Genomic DNA, 25,077 nt, shown 5'->3' with positions numbered 1-25,077 from the left:
AGAAGAAAGAATGACACAGATTTGTAAATGACTGTGACTTCAAGCTGGATTGGATGTTGCTGTTGCGATTGTTGTTGTTTAATCATTCAGTTGTGATTGACTCTACGTGACTTCAGGGACTTTTGTCCATGAGACTTTCTTGGCAAAGATACTGGAGTGTTTTGCCATTTCTTCTTAGTTCATTTTACAGATGAGAAAACTGAGGCAAACAGGATTAAATGACTTGCCCCCAGGCTCATACAGCTAGTAAATGTCTAAGGCCAGACTCGAACTCAGATTTTCTTGACTCCGAGCCTTATCCGCTGTGCCTCTTAGCTGCCCTATAAATGGAGTGACCCTCTTAGGAGAAAAGTTGCTGAGTGATGGTACCAGAAAGATAGACTAACTATAGTCAAGAAAAGCACGGAATGGGTCAAGCACTCCTGGCCCGGTGTGTCTTGGCCCACTTTAGGAGATGAGCCCATCCAGTATTCAAGAGGGTGGCCAGGGTTGTAGAGTCATCTAGAGAGGGTCAGGTTTCCATTACGACAGGATAGTAGATTGTGAAATGATAAGATTCTGGATGAAGGGGCACTTGCCAGGAGTTCTGGAGTACAAAAAGCACAGGAAGGCTGAAAGAGGATGTTGACTGGAGAGGCAAGGCTGATGTGGATAAAGATGAGAGTATGGGAGAAGAAAGAAGAGGAACAGATTTTTGCCTCAACAAATGCTGACTGAATCTCATGAAAACAGAGCAAAAGCTGGGACTTTCCTAGCCCAGAGGAAGCGTTCAGAGTGGATAAAGAATTGACCTCAGAATCAGAAGGAACTCTTTTCAGGTGTTGCTTCTAACCCATTTAATCTAAGTCCCTAATGGCATTGGTGGAGGGAGTTCTTTACTTTCACTAATGAAATCACAGGTCTGTCTAGTACCTTTCTAAGCCTGATTCACAGTAATTTTGAAATGGGGTGGGACATCAGTAACTGGGGAGGCAAAAGATCAGGACAGGTCTCATAGAAAGTGACCTTTGAACTGAGCCTGGAAGGAAGTTAGACAGAAGTGAGGTGATTGTTATTGTTTATCCTTCGTTCTCGGTATGACATTAGGGACGTGATGCCATGACTTGCAAGTGAATTGAATTTAAGTGAGGGAGGGTTGTGCAAAGTCACCAGCCTCACTCTCTCCTCTGGAACCATCTGGGTCCAGTGGCAAGATATAGATTAGGACGATTAGCGATAGTCCCAGGTGCAGACCCTTTGGCCTTTTTAAAGAAAAGGTCTTTCCGGGGTCTCAGTTTGACTGAGGCAATGCCCATTCAGTGATTAAGGCTAGGTAAGAAATGAGGCAAAGAGTGATGGCCTCTTTTACGTAGTCAAAAAATCACCTGGAAGAGGAAGACCCTCAGGGTTTCTGGCCAAAACAGAAACAATTGCTGTTTACGCTCACTCTGAGAGAGATGAGGAGGTAGTACATTCCAGAATGGGGGTCAACCTTACAAAGCATGGGGGCAGAAAGTGGAGTAACTTGTATTGGGAACAGCCAGATGTCTGGCCTATGTCTGGAACACAGAATGTGCGCAGGACAATAACATACAATAAACATGGAAAGATGAGGCAAGGAGGTGGTGCCATGTGTGAATTTAGGTAAGCCCTTCAGTACCTGACTACCAGGTATTTACTAACACACAAACCTACCCTGTTTGCTTTCTGGCTCAACCCCTGTTTGAGAGAAGACAGACCCCTGACAGAGACCTTTTGTCATCATGGTTCCCCGTGAACATGTTTTTAGACGCATAAAGTTAAATGTAAAGGATTACAAAGGAAACCAATTACATTGAAATTCAGGTATGAAATTTTTTTTTTAAAGAAAGTTCCCAGACCCCAGGTTAAGGTCCTCTGCTCTAGAGATTCCTCTGGGTGTGGTGTCTTTCCTGGAGCACTGGGTAATAGCAAGGGAGACTTTCCCTCCATGAGCTGAGCCTTCAGTTACCATGTCCTCTTTTCTTCTTCTTAGATCGAGATGCTGCCAAATGGATTGTTCCAGTGCAAAAAGCTGCAGACCTTACTCTTGGGGAGGAATAGCTTAATGACTCTGCCTCCCCTCATTGGGGAGTTGACGAACCTGGTGCAGTTGGAGCTCATTGGAAACCACCTGGAGGTCCTCCCTCCAGAGCTGGAAGCGTGCCTATCCCTGAAGAGAAGCTGTGTGCTCGTGGAGGAAAACCTGCTGGACAGCCTGTCTCCTCCCACCGCAGAACGGCTGCAGACGTGCTTAGATAAATGTTGAACTAAGGAAGGAGATGTATCATGTCTCAAAATAATAATGGAAAAGAAATATTCCTTGGGACTTTGAATGAAAAGTTGTTTTTCAAAAAAAAAAATCTTTTTTTTTTTGAGTTGAAAAGAGGAAAAACTGTTAGGGAGGATCTATGCATCAGACATATATACACAACGCCTCGGCTAGCCCTAAACCCCACGAGTAAAAAGAATAACACTGAAGAGTATGTGCTTTCTGGGAGTAATCACGCATTAACTTCTGAGCTGCTTGCTCCATGCAGGATAGGTTCATGGTGATGTGGAGAGAGTCAGCCGTTGAAACCATCCCCCACTTGTCTTTGGAACTGGAAGAGTTGAGTGGTGTTCTTTCCCCCTTCCTTTCCCAATTAGCTGTCTGAGATCTCTGGTTTTAAATGACTTTCTCTCTCTTTTGACATTTAAAACCAAGACCAAGATAAGTGTCTGGAAACGTCCTCGCCACTGACTTTGATTAATGTTCTTAAAACATATTAGCCTGGAAGCATTGTTGAAGAGTTGGATTTTTTTCCCCCTCTTAACACTGACTTCTTTTCATCGGTTGAGTCTTCCTTACTCTTCTTTTCACTTCAGGAGGGAATAAGTGAGGAACACTGACTGATGAGTCTCCTGCTTTGGGCCATTGCACAAAGTCTAGAACAGGGTATTTGGGAGAGGTGAAAAACTTGCGTGCTCTTTAAAAATCTTTTCCCTTTTCCCATTTTCCCCAAGCCCGATGTAAAAAAATTTACCCCAAAGTTTTCTATTCATGGACTGTGTGACGTACAGTTGTTTGATATCATGTAACTGGGGACTCCGAATACAAGGAGATTCATTTTTCTAAGGTACAGAGGATCTAGGGAAATCACCTGTTTCTTTAAGCACCTGCTAGTAATGTAGTTTCTGTTTTTGCTTCTTTGCTAGGATTCTCAGGTTTGTCTTGTGTTCAGTTCACCAGTGTTTTACTTGTCTGTAATCAGTTGCTTTCATTTGCTACTGTAGGTAGGAGCATGACTAGTCTTTCATCAGGGGAGAGGGGGAACCCTGGCATATTTATTTAGTGACTCCTACATTTTGAGAAGAGAGATCCTCAAAGTCTACCTCTTTCTTCCCCAGTTGCCGAACTATTGTACGGGTACAAATTCTTATTTACTTGCAAAAAATAAAACAAAACAAAAAAAAACTCGGGGAAAGGGGAGAAGAGAGGTACAGAATTAAGCTTTTTAATCTTAATTAAATATAGGAAATTAGTAACTGTTAACTCAAAACATTCAATTTTTCTATTTGCATGATCTGTAGTTACAGTGACATGACAAAAATTTTCTGCCCTATCCTGATGTTTGCTCATGATAAGTTCTCAAAATTGCAAATATGTCACTTAAACATAAATTTATCTTACATATTTATGTAGTTCTTTAAGAATATATCTGCTTCTTCCTATAAAGAACTTTGTATTTTGCCTTCTGTTGTATGCAACATTGCAAAAATAAATAATAATATTGATAGGCACGCTTTCAGGAAGTATACATTTTAATGTCTTTTTCTATAACGTAACATGGCATTAAAATGCCTCATTGAGGACCTAATCTATATAGTCTTCTGTTCAGACTGGAAAACACTTAGGGAATAGAGGACTATAAACATAGCAGTATTTTTTTCTTAATTTGTCTTTTTGTTTCAGAATAGTGAAAAGTTTGTCATTCAATCATTGGAAGGTCTAGCTTATTTATTTTTCTTTAGAATGGTGGTACAGATAATAGAAGGGCTGGGAGGTGGGGTGGGGGGACGTGGAAAAAAGGTTGGCCAGAGAAAAAGAGGCAAGGTTCCTTAGGGCTGCCTAGGCTTTTAACATTTCTTTTAAAGGGGAGTAAATAGTGTGAAATCCCCCTCTGCACCCAGACTTACCCAAACCCTATAGTCAGGGCATTCAAGTTCTCAGGGATCCCGGCAGAGGGTGGTCAGATTTTGTTCTGAGACTTTAGCAAAGACTCATAGGTGGTACACACCATTCCAATAAGGGGTATGTATCTGTATAGCACACTTTCTATCCATATGTCTCTGTGGGTATTTGTATATGTAAATACACATACATACATATGTGTGTGTGCATATATACATGTGTGTGCACACACAAATTTACATATCCAAATAGTGATAAATACATATAGATGGGGAGAGTTATATAGAGATAGATGCCTTCAAGTCACAAGGAATGACGAGCAGCATGGTGTAGTGAAAAGGAAAATCCAAGTTCAAGTTTCGTCCCAGACACTTCTCTCTTTGTAATTGTGGGCAAATTTTTTTCCGTTTCCCAGCGACCCTAGGCAATTTTCCGAGACTCTAAGTTATTACAAGTTGCCGATGTTTCAGTGGAAGGAGTTTCCAGGATTACCCTCAAATGGATGAAATCCCAGGTCTAGACCAAAAATAATAACCTAACTCATAGATCATAGGTAAATATGGTGATAGATATATTTGCTATATGTGTATATATGCACATATGCATATATCTAGGTAGAGCTTCATGTATGTGCATATATATGTATATTATATATGTGTGTGTCACACACACACACACTCACTATTTATGTAATACAGAACCAAAATTTTCCAAATCTAATTTTTTTTAATGGAAAAAGATTATCATAGGTTTTGCTCCTATTCTCGGTCATTCTCTCTGTCTTTCAGTCTTTTGGGGAGCTATAGAAATGCTTTCAGGTCAGGTAATCAGTCCATAAAGACAGCTAGGTGGTACAGTGGATAGAGCACCAGGCCTGGAGTCAGCAAAATTCATTTTCCCGAGTTCAAATCTGGCCTCAAACACTTACTAGCTGTATGATCCTGAGCAAGTCACTTAACCCTTCTTGCCTCAGTTGCCTCATCTGTAAAATGAGCTGGAGAAGGAAATGGCAAACTGCTCCAGTATCTTTGTCAAAACCCCAAATGGGGTCAAGAAGGGTTTCAGACATGACTGAAACAACTGAACAATAACAAAAACTAGCCAATAGTACTTTCATTTCCTTCACCACATCCAAAAAGAATAGGAAGTAGATTTTTTTAATGAAATATGAATTTTCTACCACTCAGCTGACCAGATTTGATTTGCTCTTAGTGAGTGACAAGCTACCAGATTGAATTAATGTAACTAGACCTGGATAGCTAAATCCTCTCCTGTGATCCTGTATCTATGCAACTTCCCCCCCCCACCCCCCAACCCTTGCACTAACTTTGAGGAAAGAACTTACCAGCAGGAGGATCTGGTCAGTAACACACACACACACACACACACACACAAAAACTGGTGAAGTAACTCAGGTGGCATTATCCTGGCACTGGAACAGTGCTATCTGTGCCATCAGAGGAAGGTATCATCCACACATAATCCTCATGTGTAGGTGGAATTAATGTTTTTAATATGGCTGTGCTAAATTTGAGCTACTAGTTAACAGGTTCGTGAAGAACTTTTAAGACCATTTTAAAAGCAAGCTTTTATTCCATAACTGACTTAATTTAAGAATATTGTAAATATTGAAAGAAAGTGTGTTAAAATACACTTTAATAACTCTTTGTAGCCACTAAAATTTTAAAAAAACTAAAAATTAAATTGATTAAAAATTAAAAACAAAGAATTTTCAACCAAAAGTGTGGCTTTTTACAAAGACATATAGCTTCAGCAATGGTTTTACTCCATTTAAAAGATAATCTCATCAAAACGTAATTAACTTTAGTCTTTATAACCTCTGTTTTTCCTTCCAAAAGTCAGTAGATTTATGCTAAAATATTTCCCTTTTTACCACGATCTCTAGTGTCAAGATGTTTCATTTCCTCAGTCACAGCCAATTAAAGGGAAGCTAAATATTGAAACTTATTCAAATTGCACATGGGATAGTTGGACATTCCTGGTAAGAAGTTGGTCAACTTTCCTAGACCATTTTCAGGCCGTCATCTGTAGCCCTTCTCTGTAGACCACAGATTTCTAGTCTTCATTCTCAGACAACATCCAGAAAAGGGAAAGTAAACCAGCCTCTTTATTTTCACTGGACATGAATGTGTATTTAGGGAGTTAAATAGGATGAATTGAGCTCCTCAGGGACTCAACCGAAGACTCACATCGCAGCTGATGGATATTTTGGGAGTGTGAACCACAGGGATTTGTGGGCATGGAATCCTTGTTTGATGAGAAAGAATGTCCATTTCCATAATCCAAGTACTGTCATGATTCATAATTTCATGTAACTATAATACTGAATGTTCTGTGATTGGTTCAGAAGTTATTAAAATGGCTGGATGAGAACTCTGTGACCTTATTACTGTCTTTTATCTTCCCATTTTCCAACATCTTCCATCTATAAATTTCTCCCAGCAACATCCAAATATTCTGTTACAAATAATGTTAAGCGTTATTGGTCTCGAAACTTATGGGGACCAGTAACCTTTCCTGCACTCCCTCCAATCCCCTTTAAATATGTTCCATTAGTGCTAGAGGACTCATGTAAAATATTTGAAATGAAATCTCAAGTTGAAGTGCTTTCCTATGATAAACAAGGAAGGTAGCCCAGTAGAATGGAGAGAGCCCTGGACTTGGCATCAAAAAACCCAGATTACAATCTTGCATCACTGGCACCTAGCCATGTGACCCTGAGCAAATCAAAAGTTCTCTAAATCTGTACCCTCATCTGTAAAATGAATATATAATATTGCATGGCCTACCTACCTCGCAGGGTTGTTGTGAGGATCAGAGAAAGACAATGTATGTAGAGCTTTGTTACCTTAGTTGTTCAGTCATGTCTGACTCTTCGTGACCCTATTTGGGGTTTCTTGGCAAAGATGCAGGAGTGGTTTGCCATTTCTTTAGCTCATATGACAAATGAGGAAAGTGAGGCAAATAGGGTTAAGTGACTCTCTAGAGTATATGTGAATTAGCAATGCCAAATATCTAGAGTTAAAGCAAAGACTTCCCAGCCACTTGGTGTGCAAATCAGCAGGATGGAAAGGCCACCACCATCATCTCATTTAATTGACTTATTTGGGCTTCTCCATCCGTCATGTTTGTGTTCACTAGGAGGAAATATGGTAAAACAGCTTTCAGCTGCTAGGTGGCACAGTGGATAGAGCACTGGGCTTGGAATCAGGAGGACCTAAGTTTAAATTCATCCTCAGATACTTACTAGCTGTGTGACCCTGGGCAAGTCACGTTTTTGCCTCAGTTTCCTTATCTGTAAAATGAGCTGGGGGGGGGGGGGAATGGCAAACCACTCCAGTATCTTTGCCATGAGAACACCAAATAGGGTCACAGAGTCAGACGTGATTGAGCACAAAAATAACTTTAGCATTCTTAAGTCAATGCTGAATAGAAGGTAGAAAGTCATGGGATGGAAGAACGTCTGGGGAGGCTTTGAGCATGCATTTGTAGTAGAAGTCAGAGGGAACCCGGATGACATATTCTGCACATGAGTTCTCCTGAAGTTCTAGCACTCAGCATTATTTAATTCAGAGGTGGGCACAGGAAGTAACTGATGGCCCTTGGGTGCTGTATGTTGGTCCCTAACAGCATTACTAGATCTGGAAGGATGTGAAAGTGTGTTTGTGTGTGTGTGTGTAGAGACATGTACAAAACCTAACCCTTGAAGAGGATCTCAAAAAACTCCAACGAACTTTTCTCAATGAAATACTGCACCAATGTTGAGAAATCAGTTTGGGGGGAAATTCCATTTGGCTAAGCTTTGATATTGTGATTGCCAGCATTTCTTGCTTTTTAAACAAAACCTCTGGAAAATGTGCAGTTGAAGATCATTTTTTTTAACCTGGTGTGAAATCTCTTCATTAATGAGTTCTCTAAAAATATGGATTTTATAATGGTTTGACAATCTTTTTGTCTCCCCTCCTCACCCCAAGTTTTTGATGGAAACCTGATTTTGGTGGAAATCCTTTTCCACCAACTACAGCAGTATTTTGATAACTTCTTTACACGTTTTTAAAGTTTCTTTTCTGAAAAATAAAAAATTGGCATTTATAATGAAAAAATAAAACTGGATTAAATGTTGAAAGAAGTTGGCTTTGTTTTGTTTCATTGAATCACTAGACTTCAAGGTTTCTTCTTCAATCGCTAGACTTCAAGAAGGTCTTCAATGAACTTCTTTAAAATCCATAACTTTCCCCTCAGTGCACCCTCCGCAACATCCCTCAATAGTCAAATAATCATCCTGGTCATCAAATTCACCTTGGTAAAATTTGCACTCACAATACCATAATAATGAAGGATGTGATAATACTTGAGGTTTAAAAATATGTTACAACAGCCACAGAAATATCTATTCTCCATAGAGACTTCCAAACATTCCTACGTAAATGATGGTATATTGCCATAATGGAAGCATCTAAAATTCTAAATATTAAAAATGACAAATATGTGTAGACTCTTGGTGTGTGGCAATGAGTATATTTAAGGTGCACAATGAAAAGTATAGTATATACTCTTTTATACATCTTTATAGTACATACAATAGTATAAAATTCAAAATTATAGATTATTCAAAAGTCATTCAATGTAGGTTATTCAAAATGTAAACTTTTATGTTCAGGAAAATTTTTGTTTTGTTTTTTCTGTCAAGTTTTTGAAGTTCATTTTTATAAATAGGCTTAGCTGAATAAAATAGTATGTGTCTCATTGTAGGACATGATGCTAGTGGTGTTTCTGCTTAGATTGTTTAGGTGTTGATCCAATTTGTGGATTATTTAGTATTTTTCTTTCCCTCCATCCTCTGGTTGCCTATTTTGAACAACCCCCAGTTTAGTCTCATCTATAACAGGTATCCCAGAAGTCTTAGATTTAAGCCATTAAATTTAAGTTTAAAGTTGAGATGAACTGTTACAGTTATTAGCTGTAGTATGTAGTATAGTATGTTAGCTATAGATAATATACAGCCCCTGCCTCAGCCATTTTCATAGCTATTAGAACAAATTGTTCTCTTCCAGCCATTCTGCCAGGAAGGTCTTCGCTTGCTTGGGGGGTAGATATCCCCCTAATTCACCAACAGGTCTGAGGCCAGTTGGTTACCCTCAACCTGGTTGAGTCCATCTGCTGGGACAGATGTGTGTGTGTGGCTGCTACACATGCTACAGCTGATACTACCTAATAAAGCTCAAAGCTGCACTGAGACTTTTGGGACATATATAATTAGTAGATAATGATCTAAAGTCTCTCAACTTGAAATTCTATGATTCCATAGAATTTCCATAGCACCCCCATTAAAGGATGAGTGTTAGGGAACAAAAGATGATAAATCAAGCCGATCAAAAGTGCTGCTTAGCAGCATCTCTGATTTAATTCAATTTAACAAGCATTTATTAAGTATCTACTTGGTGTCAGAGATGTCCAATACATAGGATTACAACACTCCTGAGTGTTACCTGAACCAGATTAAAATGTAATTGGGAAATGTTTTACAAAATAAACACACAATAAAACATAATGTTACATTTTAAAACTGAGTATATGCTGCCCACAGGAATCCTTATATACAGATGTCCTTTCCCCATTTTCTATTTGAGCCTGACACCACCCTACTAAGGGATACAAAAAAAACCAAAAACACAGACCCTGCCCACCTTCAAGGAGTTTATAATCCATTGGATGCAGTCTAGCAATAAGAAACATAGTAGATAAGGAAAACAATTAAAATTATTGGACAAAATAAAGGATTTTTAAAAGATGCTATCTCATCTGCAAAGCAGATCAGCTACAGAGATGGGCACACGTATTTTCTTTCTCCTCAAAGTTTAATGGGCCAGGCCTGGAGTCAGGAAGCCTCATCTTCCTGAGCTCAAATATGGCCTCAAACACTTACTAGCTGGGTGACTCTGGGCAAGTCACTTAACCCTCTTTGCCTCAGCCACCCCCATCATCTCTTTAATCTGCATTCATGTGTTCAGGTTCCGTCACTCTAATTCATATCCTCATCAACAAGTGCTTTCTCCAACTAAAAATATTCATTCCTCTCTTCAGGAATGAATTTCATTTGATTAAATATTGTTAAGACATATTGAAGATCTCCTTGAATATCAAGAAGGAAGGTAAAGTTTATTTTTCTTGGCTACTCTATCTTTTTTTCCTCCCCCCAACTGTTTCAATGGTGTGCTAGTAAATGTTTAACAATTGGCTCTCTGGAATAAATGTATTCACAACACACTTTTTTGTTTAATCCACATTATCAACTTTTTTTTTTAGCACTTTTTAAAGCCTAAACAATCAACAAAACAGTAAATTAATCCCTGATTTATAGTGTGTGCTAATTAATAAGGTATGAATACACACACTGAAAATTTAACAATTGATCTCCTACGTACCCCTAAATTAGAGGAATTTGAGTGTACGACAAAAAAAATGGGGCATCTTTTCCAAATATCCATTACTATATGTGATAGTTCCCAGTGGTCAGTTTGCTTGACAATTCAACGTCATCATCGCCATCACTAGTTATATGACACTTTAAGGTTTGCAAAGCACTTTACAAATAGTATCTAATTTCATCCTCATAACTACCCTGGAAGGTAGAATTCAATTCAATCTGAAGTCAGGAAAACCAGAGTTTAAATCCAACCCCAGATACTTACTAAATATGTGACTCTAAGCTAGTCACCTAACCACTGCCTGCCTCAGTTTTTTCATCTGTAGTATGGAAATCATAATGGCATCTACATCCTAAAGTTATTGTGATGATTAAATAAGTTAATATTTGTGAAACCTTTGCAAATCTTGAAGGACTATATAAATGCTAGTTTTTGCTCATTTGTTTAAGTTCCTGCTCTAGTCCAGGCCTGTGCCAGATGCTAAGGTGTCAAACTCTAATAGAAACAGATCCCCATGGGCCCCATATGGACTTAGAAAATCCCAAATGAATGTTTTCTATGTTGCATTGTATATTTATTTCATTAAACATTTCCCAGTTGCATTTTAATCTGGTTCAGTATGCACTTGGATGTTCTGCAGGCCACTTGTGGTGCATAGGCAGCAAGACTGGTGGCTCTGCCACAATCTAGCTTTAAAACCCTTCCATTAAAGAGACTGGATGAAAAATTACACTTTTCAAACAAAAGCCCCTTGTTCGTTAGTTGCAATGATTCTGGAAATGAAGCATGTTTTGCTCTCTATCTCCCTCTACTGTTAGTAGATGGAAACGCACCCAAACGGAATCAATCCTCTGTTCTGTCAGCTACAGAATAAACAAAGTTCATGTCTCCTGCAAGACTTTTTCTCTGGATCCCAGTGTCGTCATCTGTGAAATGAGAGGATTAGACTAGATGTCCTCTGAGGCCCCTTTGCAAAGCTCCTGAGTAGGGCCCAAACCAGATTAAAATGTAATTGGGAAATGTTTAACAAAATAAGTAAAAATTTAATACAACATAGATAATGTTAATTTGTAGTTTTTTAAGTAAAATATGTGCTCGCAGAGATCCATTGCTATTTGGGTGTGATACTCTTGCTCTAGAGAATCAGGTTGGGGGGAGGGAAGGAAGCAAAAGCACTCCCCCTGACCTGCACTGGTAAAACCTATGCCTGGTATGAGGCTACCTCCTTTTTATGTCCAGGATCTGTGAGAACTGGAGATGCTTAGGTAACTTCAGTCTCAGCAGCAGCACCTCCCATGGGCAAAGCAATTACAGAGGCATCTGCTGGAGTTCCTGCATAGGGTAGTTTGATCAGCACCAGAAGAGAGGATCTGAGCAATGGCAGGAATGGACTGGCCCCAAATGAAAGGTTGGCATGACAGAGGCAGAGAGAAGGCAGGGGAGAAAGAGAGAGAGAGAGAGAGAGAGAAAGAGAGAGAGAGATACATCTATGTATATATACATACAAACATATAATAAACATACATATGCACATGTGAGATTTTATACACACACACACACACACACAGTCACCAGAAAAAAAAAATGATTCCCACTTGTAGCTATCAGACTATGATCAGTTGAGAGGAAATGTAAATTGATTAATTAGCAGCTTTGTGAAAACTTCATGTCCCAATAAGAATTAAATATTAGCCTCTCAAATTATTTTGTGTAATAGTAGAATTCTGTTTGAACCATTCTTTGATTGCTGCTTAGCATTTCCTTTTCTATGTGGGAATAAACTACCTGTTATAAATCTGATCCGTGTTAGTACATTGGGTACCTTTTTTATTTATTACATGGTGTGGGGGGAGGGTAACCCTAGACTACTACCAGAAGTGGTGTGATTATAATTAGCAATTTTTCCTTGGGAAGTTCAGGAGCAGTTAAAGAGCCAATGAATGTGAGAATTGGGGGGCCTATTTTCCTGACTGAGAAGTCAGCTTTCCCTAGAACTGAAACCCTAACAAAAGACGATGTTAGGTAGAGGACAGGGATTAGCACAGTTGGCCAGCATCCCTTCCCCCATCACCTGGAACAAGTGGCACCTGGCTAACTACTGCACTAGAAACACTGGTCCTAAGAAATACCTTACTTGATAAGCAGGGAATCAAAAGAAAACCTTTCAGCCGCAGAGAAGAAATCATAAAATTTCATAATTTTTCAAAATGGGATCACACTGGGAGGTCTAATGGGAATAAGACCAAGGAAGTAACATCACTTGCCTCACTGGCTGGCTGGGGATGTCTAATTTGAGTGGAGGCATGGGACGGGATCAGAGATGAACGAAATAAGTAACAAGATTTATCAAAATGCATGCACATACAGAGGACTTTGAGGGACAGCTAAGCAGTTTCACCAGCCTCCTCTAACCAAGCCTAATCCTGCAGCAAACCGGGTTGGAGAATTCTGAAAAACTCAGAAGTGAATCATTTAAACCCTTGCTTCTAAATGAAATTGCCCTGAGTGAAGAGCTGGTGATAAAGTTTTAATGTGCCTTGCCTCTCTGGGCCTCAGTTTCCTCATCTGTAAAATGAGGATAGACTAGATAGTTTCTAAGGTCTCTTCCATCTCTAGATCTCTGATCCTATGACCTAAGTTCAAATCCTAAAGGTGCTGATCACTACCTCTGTAAGTCACTTCGAGTCTCTGGGACTCAGTTTCCTCCCCTGAAAAAAAAAAAAATGAGGAAGTGGGATTCAATGTCCTCTGAGGTCCTTTGCAGCTCTGGAGTTCTGATCCTATGAAGCCGGTGAAGGAGGCAGCGTAAAAATTGTCAAGATTTTACTACGTCCGAAGGAGTCAAGAGGAGTCACTTCTGGGCCACAGGCTACATACCAGATAGATACTTAGAGAAATCTTTCTAGAGATCATTATACAGGAGGCCAAGTGGATGCTACAGAGGATGACTTTGTCCTGTTCTACGGCATTTTCCTCCTTCATCCTTCGGATACCCTCCCCTTATGGAAACTTGTTGTGTGGAAGCAGGAATATGCTTGTTTTGCTTGGCTCCAAAGGGCAGAATTAAGACCAGAGGGCGGAAGCTGCGGGTGGCCAGATCTCAGCCCAACCAAAGGAAAAAAAATCCTAATAATTAGAGCTAGTCAGGAATGTTACAGAAGAGGGAATTTCTTTCCGTTGTGGGTGTGGCCACTGAGGTCCTTTCCATATCTCTACTTACGTGCTTCTGTAACTCTGGGCATTGTCCAAAAGTGAAATAGGCTGCCTTGGAAGGCAGAGGTTGCCGTATTCCTGGAAATCTTCAAGCAGAGGCTAGAGGCCCATCGGCTAGAGAGAGCGCAGAGGGGATTCTAGACTTGAGCAGGGCTTGAACGAAATGATATCTGAGGTCCGTCCAACTCTGTCTTCGACTCTACAATCCTCCTCAGCTCTTGAATTCTTAGACCCTAACCTCTTCACTCTTGTCTTTCCAGATGTCCAGAGCCCCATGAAATCACTCCGGTTGGCTTGATACACATTTATACATACTCATCTTCTTCCCTCCCTCCTTCCTTTCCCTTTCCTTCCTTCTTTCCTTCCTTCCTTCCTCAGCTCCATCTCTCAGCTCCAGGCTTTTCCTCTGGCTGTTCCCCATGCCTAGAATTCTTTCCCTCCTCATCTCTACTTCCCGACTTCCCTAGATTCAAATTCAAACTAAACTCTCATCTTTTTCAGGAAGCCTTTTCCACCCCTCTTAATTCTAGCATCTTCCCTTTCTTAATTATGCCCTAGTTGTCCTCTATATAGGTGGCTTATATATATGTATGTGTGTATATGTATATACACACTTGGCACAAGGCAGCACTTGGCACAAGGCAGCACTTGGCACAAGGCAGCACATAGTAGGTGCTTAATAAATGCTTATTACATGGAAAGACTTACACTAACAGATTGCAAAGTGAAGTGAGCAGAACCAGGAAAACATTGTACACAGTAACCATAATAGCATAAGATGACCAGCTATGAATGACATAGCTATTCTCAGTGATCTAAGACAACTCATGATGAAAAATGCTATCCACATCTAGAGAAAGAACTGGTGGAATATGAAAGTAGATCAAAGCATACTATTTTTCACTTTCTTTATTTTTTATGTGGATTTTTTCTTTTGGTCTGTTTCTTCTTTCACAACATGACTAATATGGAAGTATGTTTTACATGATTGCACATATATAACATCAAATTGCTTACTGTCTTAGGGAGGGGGAGGTGAGGGAGGAAGGAGGAAAATTTGGAACCCAAAATTTTAAAAAATGAATGTTAAGAATTGTCTTTATATGTAATTGGGAAAAATAAAATACTCCATAATAAATTCTTATTTCCTTCCCTCCTTCTTTCCTCCCTCCCTCCCTCCCTCCCTTCCTTCCTTCCTTCCTTTCTAGAGCTATCCTAGCTCTCAGAATGAACACACCATATCTGTAAATAATGATAGCTAGTATTCATATAGCACTGTCCCATCTAATCTTACGTCTTATTAGTCTAAAAGCTAGAACCAGACTTGGCATCCTATGTTTTGTTCACTTTCCCAAACTGGCCTCTTAGAGTGTCAGAGGCCAAGACCTTTGTTTTGGTCCTTGCCCTTGAAGAATGAAGAAGACCTTGATTAGGTCTCCCAGGCACAGAGGACTCAGAAGAGTCTGAGAAGAATGCGTTTTGTCCTTGGCCCACCTCCCAGTGATTGAAACATCCTCATCTGCACACTGACTGCTCCCATCCCCTGGCCTGGCCTGGCCCAACCAGTGGCATTCCAGAAGGTCACTCTCCCAGGGAGCAGAGACATGAGACACGCTCTCTGGAAATGTGATTGAGTTGACCAAGCCCCTCCCAGAATGCACAGAGGTCAGAGGGAACATAGGAATTCCTTCTACTGATCATTGGAATACCACTCTCCTTTCTAACTGACTTTGCTCTGGTTTCTATGGCCACAGAATGCCAGTGGGAAAGTTTCCAAATCACTAGCAGATCTACATTTATATTTTTTCAACTGGCCCTATGATTTCATCAATGTGGGGAGTTTCCAATGAAATTCTACCAATGCAAATTGTCACCCACCATATTTGAACCTTGATCTTTCTGACCCTAAGGCCTCAGAATAACCTACTATGACATACTACCTTTCTCCAGATCTTACATTAGACTCCATATAAATACCCTCTAATTGGCTAGTTACTGTTTTCTTCATATCTGGTTTTCCTAAAGGTGTCTTCTGTAGGACTTGGGACCTGCCTTCCCCTCTCTTCCTCTACTAGGTTGTGCAAGTATATGAGTGTTGCTGTCATCTCCACACTCCACCCCCTTAATCCTGGCAAGCTGTTCACCCACGTAGTCTTAGAGTTGGAACATTATCTCTTGTTTTTGAAAAGTTTATATGTATCCTAGAAACTCAGGATGTCAGATAATGCACATTTGTTTTACAAAAAAATTTTCACACAGAGAACTAAATCATTTTTCAGTAGTTTTGTGTTTGTTATATTTGGGAAATATATAAGTTGTATTTCACTGAGCAATTGAAGATAGGGGAATGTCATGAAACAATAGTCATCTCACCCTGCTTGAGTATTGTTGGATAAATATCGGGGTGTGTACTAGAACCAGCCTTCACTGACTCATGAGAGTCAATAGTTAAGATTTCAGGAAATGCTACAAATCAGAGCTTGATTTGTTATTTATTGGTTCTCTAGACTTAAGAAAATGATGGAGAAAATGTTAATAATGTACGTTAAACTTAAAAGTGTGTTGGGTGTACATGTAATGTACATATATGCGTGTGTACACACACACACACACACACACACACACACACACACACACGAATAAGGGCCAATTTTTAAACATTTACCAGCACATCCTTAGATAAATAGGTTCAAATCCTAATCTAATGCTTACTGCCTATATGATTTTACCTCCCTGGGCCTCAGTTTCCTCATCTGTAAAATCAAAGAATTGGACTAGCCCTCTTCTGAGGTCCCTTCCAGCCCTTGATCTCTGATCCTATCATTCATGTAAGTGCCAGAGTAATTCAGAGTTATTAGCATTTAGTTTCAAAACACTTCAAGTTGCAGCCACAGCTACCAATCCACTGTGTTTTTAATCCCGGTATTTATGTTCTATTTTAATTCCCCTGAGAATCCTGATTTATAACATGAAAATGCTATCTTGTGGAAAGGGCCATGTGGCATCACCCCACCAACATAGCATGGGCTAATGTTATTTTTCTTTTGCTGATTTATGTAAATTTGGGGAAGGGGGCGGGTCATTCTTGTAAACCATGCCAGGTCTCAGATAAACTTCTCTGCTAGACAAGAAGCAGGCTCCCTCTCTCTTCAATGACAGGATGACAGTATTTCCCTGGCCTTACCCCGAGACTGAGCCCAGAAATAAGGAGGGGAAAGCTGTAGGCCAAGTTCCAAGAACTGTCTCCTAGCACGGATGCCCTTAGCATACCCCTGCCCACAAACTGAGAAACTTTGAGATGGCGATCCTTGCTTTGGGATATCTTATTCCAGCCACGTGATTAGACCCCACAAAGCAGTGGTGTCCCAGGCATACACACAGGACAGGGCAGGCAACCAGTGAATTTGCTCCAACATTGCCCTCTGAGTTCCACCAATGAAGGCAATATGGTTTATAAGATGGCTATTCCCAGAATGTGGGCCTTCAATCGATTTCTTTTTCTTTTTTTCATTGATTTTCTACTTGGAAACAGAAGCAGTGATTTAATAAGCCAATAAAATGAGGAGACTCTTTCCTTTTTACTTTATTGGGGCAGATCTATCAACTAGCATTTATTAAGTACCTACTATGTGCCCGGCACTGTGCTAAGCAGTAGGGATATAAAGAAATGCAAAAGACAGTTCCCATTCTCAAGAAGTTCACAGTCTTAACACCACGCCATCACCTATGTACAAACAAGACATATACGGGATAAATGAAAGATAATCACAGAGGGAAGGTACTAAGACTAAGGAAGAATGGGAAAGGACTAATCATCCTCTGCTCCCTTCTTCCCTCCAGATTAGAACTGAGGACCAATATTAGTGATGACATCTGGTGACGAATATCATAGAATTATAGAGTATGAATTGGAAGACTTCAGAGGTCCTCTGGTCTCAAATTACAAATCATATCACCTACATGAGGTCATCCAGTCTTTCCTTGAAGGTCTCCAGAGACAGAGAACTCATTACCTGCCAAGGCAGCCCATCCTGCCGAGGGACAAGTCTAATCGTTGGGAAGCTTTTCTTTATATTGGGCTGAAATTGTCAGACCACATTCAAATCATTGACAAGCACTTATTAAGCACCTTCTGTGTGCCAAGCATTGTGCTAAGCACTGAGGACACAAAGAAAGGCAAAAAAAAATTATTGTTATTTTTCAGTATTGTTCTAGGTATCACATTTTAAGAAGGATATTGACAAACTGCAGAGAGCTTGGAGAAAGAGGATAGAGATAGTGAGAGGACTGAATAAAATTCATGCCATATGAAGATTAGGTATTTTACATAAAGAAGACATGATCTATGGGAAGACGTAACAACTGTGTTTGAAGGACTATGTTGGGGAAGAGGGGCTAGATTTGTTCTTCATGGCCCCAGAGGACAGAAACAGGAGGTATGGGAGGTGGAGGGGAAAGTGTCAGGAAGACAAATTTCTCCTTCATAAAAAGAAAAATGTCCTAATAATTTGAGCTAGTTGAAAATGGAATTGACTGCTTACAGGAGGTAGTGAGCTCCCTCTTGCTGGAGTTATGCAAGTAGAGCCAATTTGATAGACTATTGGATAAAGTATCGGACCCAGTCAGGAAAACCTGAGTGTGATTCTGAGCAAATCACTTAATTTCTACTTGCCTCAGTTTCCTCATCTGTAAAATGGGGATGATAATAGCACCTACCTCCCAGGGTTGTTGTAAGAATCAAATGCGATATGTACAGCACATGGCAAACCATAAAGTATTCTTAATATGAGTTATTGCTTTTATTAGAGAGGATGCCTTTTTACGTAGGAATTGGACAGCATGACCCCTAAGGTACCCTGAAATGCTGAGATTTTATGAAATCTTCCTCTATGTAATGTCTGCCCTTTAACCCTAATTCTGCTTAATAGACTCAGAGGAGTCCAACCTGGAAAGAACCTTCATTCTCCTTTCAGCCCAGTTCATGACTTTCTGGACTTCAACTTCTATCCCTTCCCCTCCCCCCCTCCCTTCTGTGTGTTGGCTTACCCCCATTAGAATGTAAGTTACAGAAGGCAGGGAGCATCTTTCTTTTTGCTCCTTTTTGTATTCCCAGAACTTAATATGGAACCTGGCACATAGTAAGCTCTTAGCAAATGTTTTTTTTCTTTCCTCCCTCCCTCTCTTTTACTCTCCCTTCTTCCTTCCTTTCTTCCTTCCTTCCTTCCTGTCTCACTTTATAGATGAAGAAATGGAAGCCCAGAAAATACAAATTAATCACTCAAGGTCATATAGGAGGTAAATTAAAGAATCAGTAGCACAATGAATAAAGTGCCAGGCCTGGAGTCAGGAAGACCTGAATTCAAATTCAGCCTCAGACACTCATTAGCTGCGTGACCCTGAGCAAGCCATTCAACCCTGTTTGCCTCAGTTTCCTCATCTGCAAAATGAGCTGGAAAAGGAAATGGAAAACCACTCCAGTATCTGCCAAGAAAACTCCAAATGGGGTCAACAACAATTAAACAACAACAACAACAATTGAATCCAGGATCTTGGTCTTAAAATAAGTTAGAGATGGGCTCTTGTTTTATATCTATAGCTTAGTAGATTGAGTTGTCAGTTAATGGGAATATAAATAATAATATTAATAATCATCATTATTATTGCTGGCATTTATATAGTGCTTTAAGGTTTACAAAGTGCCTTCCAAATACTATCTCATTTGATCCTCCTACCAAGGTAGGTGCTATTATTATCCTCATTTTACAGATGAGAAAACTGAGGCTGACAAAGGTTAAGTGACTTGCCCAGGGTCACAATGACTACGTCTTGCCTGAAGCTGGATTTGAACTCAGATCTTCCTGATTCCAGTCCCAGCACTCTGTCCACATTGCCTCAGTACTAGCAGTTAGTGCCCCAGGCGCATGAATAACCAAGCGTAAGATCACCTCCCTTGGAATCTGTTCAGTATTTTTATAACCTGTCAGAAGGAGAACAAGTCATGTGTGGGTGCTGATGACCTACATATCTTAAAGACAGCCTTTCACTTTCTGATCTCTGTTATCTGATTTATGTCAGTGTTCTTACAATCCCCACTTCAAGATAATACAGCAAAAGGGTTGGAGGAGGGCCTTGTCAGCTCTAGTACATGAGGATTCTGGGAAATGCACTGAGATTGGCAATGAAGCACTAATAGAAGAAAAATACTCATTAACGAGTTCAACCATGTCATACTTTTATTTTTTTCACCCTTAATGATGAGTTTTTCAAACAAAGCAATGCTCAAGGACCATCTACGCAGTTGGAACAGGGTTGAGGTCTACACTGGGATCCCTCTGCACTGACACAATCTCAGATGCTTGAATTATTGAAATATGATCTCTTGTAAACATCCTCTTCTCTTTACTCAGACAGCCACCATCTTGTTGCAGGCTTTGATCATCCCATGGCTGGACTGTTACATAGCCTGCTGGTTGTTTTCTCCAATTTTCCTAAAGCACAGGTTTTTAGGAAAGCACAGGTCTTATGACACTCACATGTCATACCCCTACTCATTAAACTCCTGTGGCTCTCTATTACCTTTTGTATCAAATATAACATCTTCCATTTGACTTTTAAAGTCATACATGACCTGTTTTCTAGTTTTCTAGTTTTCTTACAATTTACCCCTTCCTCCTAAGCAAAACAGGTCTCCTTGCTATTCCTTGCACATGACACTCTTTCCCCTGCTGCCATGTCTTTTCACTGACTGTTCCCCCATCTCTGGAATGCTCTACCCCCTCACCCCCACCTCTTGCTCTTCCTGGCTTTCTTTAAGACTCAGCTCAAATCCTATCTTCTGCAGGAAGACTTTGCCAATGTCCTCCACTGCTAGTACCTTCCCTCTAGGGATCGCCTTCCATTTCCTCTCTCTATGTTTCATGTCTGTAGTTGTTTGAATGGTTTCTCCCTCCATTAGGATGTGAAGTCCTTTAGAGTAGGAACTGGGTTTTGGACTTTCTTTGTATCCCCAGCCCTCAACACATTACCTGGCACATGACAAGTACTTAATAAATTCTTGTTGGCTGTTAAATGACTGACTTATGAGGAAGCATAGTATTCATAGATTTAGTCAGAGGAGACCGAAGAGGTGTAAATAGTCCAACCCTCTCATTTTCTCAGATGAAGAAACTGCTGTCCAGAATGGTTAAAATGACAGTCCAAGGTCATACAATTAGTGAGGAAGAAAGTTGAGATTTAAACCCAGTTCCTCTCAAAATTCAGAATTAGGAGCTAAATACAAAATTGCATCATTTAGGAAAATGCAAAAATGAAAACATCAGCAATTGGAATATAAAAATAACCATTCTAAGTTGAGGCTTCAGTAAAGTTTTTTTTTGTTAGTTAAATTTTTAATTTAATTAAATTAAAGATTAAAGATGGTCATTGCATTGTACTGTGAAAGGAAACAGATTGTGGATCCTGATCAGCTACAGCAGATAGGCAAATCCACAGAATGGAGGTCTCTGTAGCTGTTCAGGTTGCTGGGAATCTCATTATACTGAATAATAGATAGAGTCATAAACTATGAAGAGCTCCAAACCAGTTGAGGTTTCAAAGCCAACACTTGAAATCTAAGGAGGGGAAGGGAGAGTACAAGCGTTTATTAAGAGCAAGACAGGGTGCCCCAACCCTGAACTTACAGTCTATCAGGAAAGACAAAGAGGTAAATAAACAAATAAATATGTACACACACACGCACACACACACACACACACACACACACACACACACACGGACTTCTTGAAGGAATCTAAATTGTGGATGACCTAAAGGGCAATAATGGAACGCATGGCAGGTGTAAGTAAGCTACAGAAGTTCCATTCAATGTACCATTATTAGGCACTGGCAGTTAGGTGGCACAGTGGTTAGAATGCTGGACCTGGAATCAGGAAGACCTGAGTTCAAATCCAGCTATGACTCTGGGCAAGTCATTTAACCCTGTTTGCCTCAGTTTCCTCATCTGTAATATGAGCTAGAGAGGGAAACGGCAAACCACTCCAGTATCTTTGCCAAGAAAACCCCAAGTGGGGTCATGAAGAGTTGGTCACAACTGAAATGCCTGAACAACAACAAACTACTATTCTTTTTTAACTTTTTTTGTTATTTTGAACGTAAACACTAAAAACCATGAACATTTCCATATACAAAAAAAGAACAGAAAAAAAAGATTGTATATGAAACCGTGAATTACCAATTACCTACAGTTTAGGTTTTTTAAAAGTTTATAATGATTAGACATATTGGTTTCAAAGCTGCCCTGCTTGTCCATATTGTTCTTGAAACTACTTTCTCTTGTCTTCTATGCATTTTAAAATGTTTCGTTAATGTTCTTTTCTTTTTTTTTTCCCTATCACCAGTCTTCTTTTCTCTTCCAATTCTCCCCCCCCCAAAAAAAAGTCAATAGAAGCTTCAAATAACAAATAGACATAAACAAACAAAATAAATTTGTTCATTTACCGAGCCTGAAAACATCTGCCTCATTCTATATCCCTAGTCCATCACTTCTTTGTCAGGAGTTGGGCGGCATGCTTTAGTCCTTTGGAGTAAAGGTTGATGATTGCCATCAATCAGAGTTCTTAAGTCTTCCAAATTTTTTTTGTTTACAATGTTGTAATAATTTCATAAATCGTCCTCCTGCTTTTGCTCCCTTTGTTCCGCAACAGCTCATACAAGTCTTTCCAGGTTTCTGTGAATCCGTTTATGAACCATCTGCACAAAGCATCACTCAGCCCCAAAATTAATATATATATATAATTTCTTTAATAAAAACATAGTCAGTAACCTCCAGGTGAAGGCAGTCCACAAGGAAATAAAAACTAATCAGGAGCTTACTATAGCCTGTAAGGAATTCACCTGAAGTCTCCAGAGCTTCCCAACAGACATCTAGAGTTCCTTGTTCTAGATATGCCTTGCTAAAGGGGTCCCCATCTTACCTTTATATACTCCTTGCCTAAAAGACCCGCAGCTGAATCCCAGGTAAATGAACCTCAGAACAATATTAACTAGAATAACCTCAGATCTGCTCCAGTGTGTTTTGGCTCACAACAGATCTGGTTGGTGATAAAAGGGTATAATGTGTTGCTATAGCCTTTTTACTAATATTTAATATAATTTTTTTTTACAATATTCAAATTAGAGATATTGGTCTATAATTTTTCTTTTCTGCTTTGTCCCTCCTTGGTTTAGGTATCAAGATCATAACTGTATCCTAAAAATAATTTAAAAGGATTATTTCCTTCTTTGGCAAGAGTTTATGTAACATTGGAGGTAAGAGGCAGTATGATACATTGGAAAGAGTACTGGGTTTGGAATCAGAGAAGTTGAGTCTAAAGGCTAGCTAGTTTTGTCACTTACTAGCTATGCGGCCTTGGGCAAATAATTTAACTTCTCTGGGCCTCAATTCCTCATCCATAAAATGAGGTGGTAACCTCTAATGTCACACTTACCTCTAAATCTATTATCTATTAAGATAAAGGTTATCTATTAATCTAAATGTATTAGCTATTAAGACAGCTGACAGGTCCAGAGTGTAAAGTGGAAGGGAAAGGCAAAGGAAGGTAGGATGAAGCAAGGGATAGAACTGAGCTGGATAGAGTTAAGAGTATGTGGTCAAAAGAATGGATAGGGTTTTTGCCTCAGCAAATGGCAGCTCTGAATCATAGGAGAAATCAAGATTTTTACTAATCCCAAACCATCTCTTTTAACAAAGAAAAATGACTAATCTAAACAAACTGATGTAGAGAATGCATTTGTCATGGTATGCAGTAATATTCACCCTGGGTTTATTACCTCTCTACCTAAGAGAAGGAAGAGTATGTTATCATCAACTTTTGGAATCCATTTCTCAAGAAGTACATATTGTGTAAAATTGTACAAAGCATCAAAAGAGAAATAGAGAAAGAGGACTAGAGCACATTAGGAAGACCCTTTGGGGAGGGTTCAGGGAAAGACCTAGTCCACAATTGTACAGAATGAGAAAGCTTGGATGGGTTGTAATCTTCACTGGTAGAGAGGGACAAATGTTCATAACATCACAGATTGAGTGAATGATAGAAGTATAAAAAATAATAATACCATAAGGCAATATGTGAATGTTATGAATAATACAGACAATAGATGCTACAGAGAAGAGATTGTCATATAATGCCAAGTTCGTAGAAGGGATCCTTGGTCATTCCATAATGTTTATTCAAGACCTAAAGTGAATTTTCATTTTGGATACTGGCCAGATGATCTGGCCAGAACATGAAGTGCCTTAGCTGATGAGGAGAGAACCCTATAATGAACTATAAGATCATTGAGACTCCCTTGAGCCTCGTAATTCTCTCATTCTATGTCCTGTGCACATTCCAAAAGTGTATAAACATAATAATTAAGGACAATAACAAGAGCTGACATGTGTATAACACTTTGAAGATTGGAAAATACATTATATGTGTAGCACTACCACTTGGGTACCTCCCCCAACTCACACTAGCACATTAGTTGGGTCCCCAGATGAACAACTCCTCTTTTGTGTTTTAAGGGTAACCCTGTAGTACATGAGCCCTCACTGGTGTGCCTCTCTAATAATGTTCAGCCAGTGGATTCAATTAGCTTTTTTTAAAATGATATTTATTCAAATGGCATAGCAAGAATAGTGATTTAACAAAGCATTTCCCTGAAAAACCTGGGGCATACTCTCCCATAAATATACAAATCCATGAGGAGAAGAGTGGGTATAAGTTTAAAGTACAGTGGTCATGAAACACACATGTTGGGAACACACTTGGTCAAAATGATTCACAACTTTGGAACATCAGGCCTTGATGTTCTTTCTTTCTCTGGAGAGCCCTCATGAAGTTCACTGTGGGGTAGGGCATGATGAGTCACTGTTAAGTTGAGGTGACTCTTTGCAGGTCATGGTGTCTTGGGTGAACAGGTCACTCCACTGCTGGGCTGCATCAAGCAGGTTGTTTAGTTACTAAACTGGCTCTTGACTTGGCTCAGATGCCGATGGGCTGGACCAAGAAGGTTGCTCAACCACTGGTCAATGCTGTCACTGGGCTGGGCCCAGCCTATGGCCAAACTAGGCTGAGCAGATCACTCGGCAACTGGGCTGCTGCTCAGTCCTGGACTAGTCAAAACACTTGGTCTTTGGTCTCTCCACAGGGCGTGGTATCTCTGCTGTATGGAACAATTTGCTGTATTCCGCGGGGACTTGCT

The 25,077-nt window shown here is 39.8% G+C and overlaps 1 protein-coding gene across 3 annotated transcripts in view; it reads left to right on the top strand.

The window, feature by feature from the left end:
- LRRC8B (leucine rich repeat containing 8 VRAC subunit B) overlaps positions 1 to 5,083 on the top strand; it is a 90,043-nt gene extending 84,960 nt beyond the window's left edge. For all 3 annotated transcript variants that reach the window (XM_027838175.1, XM_027838173.1, XM_027838174.1), the window contains one exon: positions 1,994 to 5,083. In XM_027838175.1, the coding sequence (XP_027693976.1) occupies positions 1,994 to 2,266 (273 nt within the window). In that variant the 3' untranslated portion in view covers positions 2,267 to 5,083. The remainder of the gene's footprint in view (positions 1 to 1,993) is intronic.
- The last annotated feature ends 19,994 nt before the right edge of the window (positions 5,084 to 25,077 follow it).

Source organism: Vombatus ursinus, unplaced genomic scaffold, assembly GCF_900497805.2.
Source record: "Vombatus ursinus unplaced genomic scaffold, bare-nosed wombat genome assembly UNPS02014825.1, whole genome shotgun sequence".
NCBI classification, from domain to species: Eukaryota; Metazoa; Chordata; class Mammalia; order Diprotodontia; family Vombatidae; genus Vombatus; species Vombatus ursinus.
This window is presented reverse-complemented; position numbering and strand designations above follow the sequence as displayed.